At 38.5% G+C, this 8,095-nt stretch overlaps 1 protein-coding gene across 4 annotated transcripts in view; it reads right to left on the bottom strand.

The window, feature by feature from the left end:
* Window positions 1–884: 884 nt before the first annotated feature.
* RBMS1 (RNA binding motif single stranded interacting protein 1) overlaps window positions 885–8,095 on the bottom strand; it is a 143,096-nt gene continuing 135,885 nt past the window's right edge. For all 4 annotated transcript variants that reach the window (XM_054277934.1, XM_054277937.1, XM_054277936.1 and 1 more), the window contains exons 12-14: window positions 7,554–7,634; window positions 6,245–6,329; window positions 885–3,376 (exon numbers count right to left, since the gene is read on the bottom strand). In XM_054277934.1, coding sequence (XP_054133909.1) covers window positions 6,252–6,329; window positions 7,554–7,634 — 159 coding nt within the window. In that variant the 3' untranslated portion in view covers window positions 885–3,376; window positions 6,245–6,251. The remainder of the gene's footprint in view (window positions 3,377–6,244; window positions 6,330–7,553; window positions 7,635–8,095) is intronic.

The raw sequence follows: 8,095 nt of genomic DNA, 5'->3' as shown, positions 1-8,095 counted from the left end.
CTGGGGTTAGTGAGCCTCCCCTTTGCCTGTCCAGCTCCCAGAGCAAGGAGCAGGAGCCCTCTGGATGACCCAGCCCTGCTCTGTGCTGCTGGGCACACCCTGAGGTGTCCAAGGCTATGCCAGAGCCCCCTCCTGCCACACACACCAATCCAAAGCCACGTCAGACCAGGCAGCTGGTAAAGCATTTGGTTTAGCAGATACAAGAGTTTGACTTTTCCCCTCTTGCTTTCCCTAGGCTTACTTTGGTCAGAGCAGTCCTCTACCTGATACACACCACCAGCAGTGCTGATCCTGCCAAAAGGATAATAAAATCAGAGATTACCTTTAAAGAAATGCAGGGCTTAAAGATGGCAGCTGGAAGGCCAACATTGGAGATCTCTTTAAATCCCAGTGAAGTGTCACCTCTGCTGTCCAGAACTGGGTATTCCAGCCAGTGCCAGCACACGTGGGAAGACAAAAGCATTTGAAGGCAGTGATCCTGTGCCATGAGCTACCAGAGTGACCCTCCACCTCCAACCTTACCTCAGGAACATGGCATTTACAGCCACAGCACGCAAGCCTGGTTACACACAACTCCCTGTGTGGGCTGGCCCACAGCAGAATGAAGTTTTTGCATCCAAATAAAACATCTCATCATTTATTTTTCATATATCTTTTCCTGTTGTGTTTGAAAGAATTAGTGACTTTGTAGTGTGGTGTGAAAGAGTTAAAATTTGGTTTTGATGAATGATAGAGCAGAAAAAAACCCAGGCTTCCAAGCAGAAAGCAATTCCAAACATTTCAAAATAAACACAGATGTTTTACCATAACCTATTTGGGTTTTGCCCCAATAAAGGAAGGTCTGAAGGAAAAAGACGATGCATTTTTGGGTTTTTTTGGATCTTTTTTATTCAAAAGTTTTCAAAGAAATAAAACAGAAAAAGCTAACAATCTAATCAAATTTACAGTTCAAAAATGTCTTTTGGCGTTTAACAACAAGTCCTAGGAAACAAAACTACAGAGTTATCTTGAACCGGACAAATAAGTTACCACTGGCAAGTTTGTGGCACTAGTAAAACAAAAATAAAAAATTAACTCTCTTGATCATATAGATATCTCTATGAAAATCTTTTTTTTTTTTTCAATCTGTACAAAAGGTCTTTCTTCATAAATTAATTTTTTATAATTTAATGGCTGTCTACTATGTGATGTTTAAGTAACTGATTATTTCTTTATGTACAGAGGTTAAATTTCCCAAATCTTACCCAGACAATGAGTATGGCACTTAGTTCAGACATTTCTGGCAGCAACTCTTCCCTCCCTCTAACACAGCTATCATACTGCAGTTTTTAATTAATGCAAAAATAGCATGTAGTGAGAGATCCAGGTTTGGAAAGTTACCAAATACAGGCAAGGTGCTGCAGGAAGTCTGGACTTTTACAAAGCAGTAATATTCCAGGGAGCATAGAACCAATAATACCACAACTTTTTAAAAAAAGAAAAAACAAAAACACATCTCTTATGACTATGCATTTCACTAGAATCTACACTTCTCAGAGCAGCAATTTACTTTTGAAACTATGAAATGTCACCGACATCTATACTCCAATACTCACACAAAATTTAAAAACTAAAAAATACTTGAAAGAAACAACTGCTTAGCCCTAGCTCCTGAGCTAGGATGATTTGGTCTGTGGAAACAGGGAGGGCCAGCAACCTGTCCCAATACAAAAGGAAATAAACTTTGAGGTAGATAACTGATCATATACAGCTGACCAGAGAAGTACACAGTTTTGGAAGACAACTTAATTTATCATTCAATTTAAAACATATGCAATTGTAATAAAAAGCTTTAGTAGCAGTGAATTATCTAATATGTGAAGTACAAATAACTGTGTATTTATGAATCAGGAATTTCATAGTTTCAAAATTGGTTTTCTTTACACTTAACACTTGTAGTGATGATGTAAAGTGTGGCACTGCTTGGATCCAAGTCTTCCTTCATGCTTTTGTGTCCATACATCAATTAAAATTATAAAACCTAAATGCAAATGTACAAAAAAGGCACATTCTCTTAACCGCAAACTGGTCCGGCAAAAATAAAGAGTACAGAAGACGCAATGCTGAGACAAATCAGAATTATTGGTTACTGGCTCTTTGTTCTTTGGTAAAGTTACCTTTTAAAAGTGCCAAGTCTTTTTATTTACCTACTATAGAGAGCTAGTACCCAATCAATTATGTTTCTACTTAAATCTCAGCATATGTTTGAAAACGAGTCCTTTAGCTTTTGCCATTTTGCTGTAATAGCAACTTTTCTGTTTGCTACCTCTCAGCACAATCCTCATCCTAAAGCACTATCATTAGTAAAAAGGAAGGACAAAAACATTCGGTGATATCTCCACCCCAAACTCCCTACTCTACCTATGCTAAAACTAGAACATCAAGTTAGTTTCTGAAAAAAGGCAAAAAAAGATTTTACATTGCATCATACAGCAGAGTTCCTAAATCATTCAAACTACCAGAGGGAACTATTGGCATATGGCCTTACAAACAATTTATACTATTAAAATTTCCCCAGTCAGAAAATGTGTTTCACACAAAACATTTTTTCCCCTCTTGCATTTCACTACCTTACATATTATGTGAAAAAATCATTAAAAACACTTACTACACATTAAAAAAGCCAAATTTTCAGCAATTTTTATTGACTACCTTTAAAAGCCCTATGCTGCTGTTTTACAAGGCATAATAGACCAGCTCATTTGGTCAAAGCATTCTACACCATTAGTTTGGACTACTTACTGAAACAGCTACAGCATTGAAAGATTTAAGGCAAATTGGAATTTATAGAAAAGGATAAGACACTTCACACTACATTAAAAGAAAAACAGAAAGCTAAGAGACCAGACACTATAACTGCAACACTGCACTAAAGCAACACTCACACACTGCAAGCACAGAACATCATCTTAGATGTTTTACTATTTTAAACTTCAGAAAATCCATTTCATACAAAAAAAAAAGATAAAAAGAAACAAACAAAATAAAAATAAACCAAAACACAAATTCTGTCATGCACGTGAATAAGTCTTCGTGGTCATCTGTGCATACCCAGAAATTTGAAGGTTTTTTTTTTTTGCGTCATAACACTTGATAAAAACTTTTTTTTTTACTAAAATAAACCTGTTCATGGGAACAGCTACTAGATGAATTTAAGGTTTTTCTTATGCACCTTATAGAACTTATAGCAAAAATAGTTTTAGTTGATTTCATTATAAATAACATTTTCAAGAACCTGTGCAAAACTGTCAATAATTCCTAAAGCACAATTGATCAGTAAAATCCATGATTGTTTCAGCCTTTGCACCCTTCTCCAGGCCAGGTCAACACTGGACATCTGTAACACAGAAAGGTCAGAGCTAGAGCAGAGTTACAATCACACACCTTTTTTCTAATGTAGCTGTCTACAAAATGAACTGATTTCCTATTTCAGACAGCTGTGAGAAGACTCAATGAATGTGAGTATAAACCTGGGCAGTACCACAGGCAGCACTGCAGGTGCTTGGCCCTTCCCAGGACAAGGCTCTCCACCAGGACAGAGCCTGTGCTGCATTTCCCCCTCTCTCCCTAACAAGAGCTCAGCACACAGAGCTCCCGCGGGGGAACCGTGAGGCTGCACCCAAAGCTCTTCCCTTCTTTGTTGTTTTGTTGTTGTTGTTGTTCCTTTTAATCCACCAAAAGTGGTTGTGTGTGCTACTCCTGTGTCATCTCCAAGGCTCTGGAAAAGGAACAATAACTTTCTTTTGGTGCAGCTTCAATGAGGATATGTATGACAGCTAAGACAGACACAGCCACTGTGCCTCCCTGATGGTAATACTGAACAGCAAGTCAGGGCTCATCAAATTTGAAGGCAGACTTATTAATGTACTGGTTTATGTTGCCACATGGGTTTAAAAAAAAAACCCAGCTAAGGACAAAAAAGTTTAGACAATTTTTTAATTTTTCAAAGCAAGGCAAAGATTGGTATTTTAAGGCTTGTACATTTGTAGGTGCGTATAAAACAGGTTCGGGGTTTTTTTCCAAGTCCCTTTGACTATTTTTCACATACGAACAACTTTTTGAGAAGAAGCTATAAAGTTATTAAATGTAGCTGCCATAGGAAAAACACTGTATTTCTGAATGACTGCATTCCCTCATGCAAATGTGCTAGTTGTAATTTACCCCTCGAATTATGGGAATATGGGTACTGACTTTCAACAGAACATTCCCAAAAGTGCTGCATGTGCATTTAGAAAGAAGTTTCAGCTTGACAACAGTGACAAAGCCACAACAATCAAGAGACTGCAGTGTTCCCTGTATTTAGGGCACAAAATAACTGTCGATTCCCTCCCCTTCACCTGTCTGAAACAAGACAAGTGCCAGCATGTTCCAGGGACAGAAATACCCGATGCCATGCTCTGAGGCTGAAATCAGCTGGGTAATATTAACCTTCCCCACGTGCCCACTGCTACAGCCTCTGCTGACACAGATTTCACTTGCTCCCACTGCACATAAATACAGGTAACAGTGCCTCTCTGAAGAATAAAATAAGTGGAGAACTGACTTACAGCAAACACACAGAATTGCTCACAGAGCTTGGATATCTACACAGAGTCATCAATACAAAACGTGTCTCAGATGGCAACAACAAATCCTTTCAGAAGACTTAAGGCTGTTCCTCCTGCCTGGCCTCAGTCTATGGGGAAAGACACTGACAGGCTGGGAGAGAGAGGCAGCAGGGGGATGTGACATGCAGGATTCCGCTTCGCTGGCTCCCACAGATCTCTGCTGGTAAGGAGGTTTTACATGCCCACGGGGAAGACTTAAGGCAAAACAAATAATTCCTTGAAAAGCGGTTAACACCAGGCACCAGCCTTGGCATGGGAAACGTGCAGGAGTCATGATTTTAACACCAGGAGATGGATAACGAGAAGAGCCTGTGGCTTTGCTTTCTGCCTGCCCTGGAAGCAAATCAAGGATGTGGGCTTCCTCTAGATGCCAGCATTTGGCCCGACTACAGGAATAACACGGGTCACACGCTGCGCTACGCAGGCTCTGCCGTCTGCTGAGCGTGCCAAGTTTCCCCATTGGTTTGTTTCTATCTTGCCATACAAGAAGCTGTTATGCCAATAATGGGGATGAGAGCACTGCTGTCAAACAGCTCAGCTGACCTGCAGGATCAAAGCTAATGCCAAAATGTGTGTTTTGTTGGATCAATACATTCTAGAGAGATATCACACAATGGTAGCACATAACTGATTTTGATTTTTCAGTATCAAATAAATGCCACAAGGGCTGTAGAAAAACCCTTCTAACATGGCCTCCAGCACATTATTGCAGATGAATGGAATTTTTCAGTGTGAGGTCTTAGAAAATGTGATGTAAAAAATTATGCAGCCAAGTTGCCTGGCTTACAAAGCACTCAAAAAAGAAAAAAAAAAAAAAAAAGATGAGTTAAGGAAGAACTAAATTCCAGAACTTTAAAACATGGATCATGGAAAAGGGAACAGTTAGTGCAAGTAATGTTTTTAGGACGGAAATGTACAGAAAGCAAAACAATTTTGTATGAAGTAAGTTCAGGTAAAGCTAATGATTTGCTAGTAAAAAAGGCCATGCAAGCAGAACCAGAGGAAACCTGGAGTACGAAAGTAAAACCCTGGAATTAAAGCCAAATGAGGACATGGATTAAAAACAAATTGACAAAAATCTGGGCCAAACTGTTTTTTTTTCTAGAAAAAAGGATGAGCAGGGAAGTCTTCAGGAGAAAAGGTCAGCAAGGATTTCTAGCAGACTGCCTCCCTGCCTGTGGTCTGTAAGTCAGCCACCAAGCTGCTTCTAATCTTACATGTACCACAAAACTAGGCATGATATGTCTATCAGTACAATTCCCTTTAGCATTTTGATTCTTGTATTTTTGCATTAATTCATTGTTGTTCTGTATACAGCACGCTGCTAAAATGAACAAATTAAATCCAACATAATCCAGTTATGGTATAGAGAAATTATTAAAACAATATTATTCAGAATTTGTTAATACATTTCTGGATCCCAGGTTTCCTTCCCTGGCTTTTGACTCTGGCCGAGTTCAAATCAGCTTCACTGTCCCCAGATAGCATCATCAGTATTATTTATATGACATTAAAAAAAGTTCAATACAGAGTACTGTAAGTTATGAAATAAAGCCTCTTTGAATTCACATCTTTCATGAGACAGGATGAGCCCCTACCTCACAGTTACTTATTTTGCTGATACGTATATGGAGAATGGTCATTGGATGTCTCTACTGTAACCTGCTGCTGGCCACTGGCTTCCTGCAAATGAAAAGGAAGGCAAGCCATGAGACACAAAATCAAGCAGCATTACTTGCAATCTGTATTTCCACTTGACTCATGCAATTAACAGTCTTCAATCTACAAACTTCATCACATTTCTCAAGTGAGGTATTCCAAATCTGAGGTGTTTACTTTACCTCGATGAATATTTCAGCAAACAGAGGAATTAAATGATCATGCAAACTTTGTACTTCCTCAGATGCTTTGATTATAATGAAAAAAAAACTCCTCGAACTTTTGACATTATAGAAATAGAGCAAATAACTGCTAGAATATTTTCTATCTGTAGATATAAAAGAGCATTCTGTCCCTCTCCTTTTGAAGGGGAGGGAGAAGAATGAGATCTACTTACCACACAAACACCATGAGTACTGTGATGGCGCTGGCACTAGGCAACACAAAGAATTGTAGATGGGACTTTGCACCAGGCTCCCCAGAAACCAGGCAATTAATTCAGCTGAGAGTGCTCTGGCAGACAGAGCAATCAGGTAATTACCAAAAGAATTTCTCTGATTCATATGGGCAGATGCACCAAAATGAATCAAACAAATTCTGGAGTTTCTGGATAAACAGACTTTGAAATGAAATGATTTTTTTTTTACAGGCTCTGGAAGAGACTGTCTGGCACTCATTCTGAATACATGAGCTGCAGCATGCCTTGTCTAGCTCCTCTGTTAAAGCAGCACTGACCTATGAAAGGCTGTAAGGTAAGCCAAAGTAGGAGAGGAATTATTTAGCTTACTTATGTTATGCTCTCCAACAAAAGTAATAAATTCCTGTTCGATGGAGAGATTTATTAGACAAACATGCACGATCTCCTGAGATGCCAGGGTCAAATCAGGATTCTTTGCAAAAATCTACAATCAAGGTCTGCTGGCAGATAATTTTGTACACAGGTAAACTAAGTCAAAGATCAAAACTACAATCCATTCCCTGGCTTGCAACTATTGGAGTTATGTTTGGCAAAACACAGGGTTTGCCTGAGCTATGCTCGTGGAGCAGATTGAGTATGTACTGCCATAAGTACAGGTAACTCTTTGTTGTAATATATTAGTTGAGAATAATGACATTTTATAGTTTTAATACATGTGGCATTCACAGTACATTCACAATTACAATACTTGCCTTTAAGCACTAATTTTCCTAGGAAAAAAAAAATGTATTAATATTTCTTATCTCTGGTCTTTTCTAAAATATACTGACCTCAACAGGAACTGCTGCTGTCTGGACATGTGTGTACTGGGGGATGTAGGCTCCTTGCATAGCTGTTGTGGCTGGCATGTACTAGAAAGACAGAGACCATTACATTGAGTGAAAGCACAATACAAAAGTATTCAAAATGCCTGTCATGGTATTGCTTAACAGATATTGACTGTTTCCCTAAAGAAATATACAGGAGAGAAAGACTTTTGTGTCTGAAATCAATAGGCTTTCCAGAAAAGTCATTTATCTATTTTGAAAAAAATTTAAATTTGGACTCCAAAGACTCTGTAAAGGACTTTTCCTTCTCTGTTAACCCCAGTCATCATTTTTTCTTTTTTTAACCCCATCTGGTCTGAAAAGAAGGGTCTTGCAGTTTAGAGGCAAGTTTGAATCTCTTCTGATTTAACTTCTGTTCCATACTTAAGAGATCTATAATTCCAGAAAGGAATATAAAGAGTAAAACTAACTATTTTTAATCTTTTGGATGCAACTCTGAAGTTATCTTCTGGATGCCTTTTTGTTTTGGTCTATTTTTATTTACT

The sequence above is a fragment of the Melozone crissalis genome, unplaced genomic scaffold (assembly GCF_028551555.1).
Source record: "Melozone crissalis strain CALT ecotype California unplaced genomic scaffold, PUWL_Pcris_2 ptg000023l_1, whole genome shotgun sequence".
NCBI classification, from domain to species: domain Eukaryota; kingdom Metazoa; phylum Chordata; class Aves; order Passeriformes; family Passerellidae; genus Melozone; species Melozone crissalis.
This window is presented reverse-complemented; position numbering and strand designations above follow the sequence as displayed.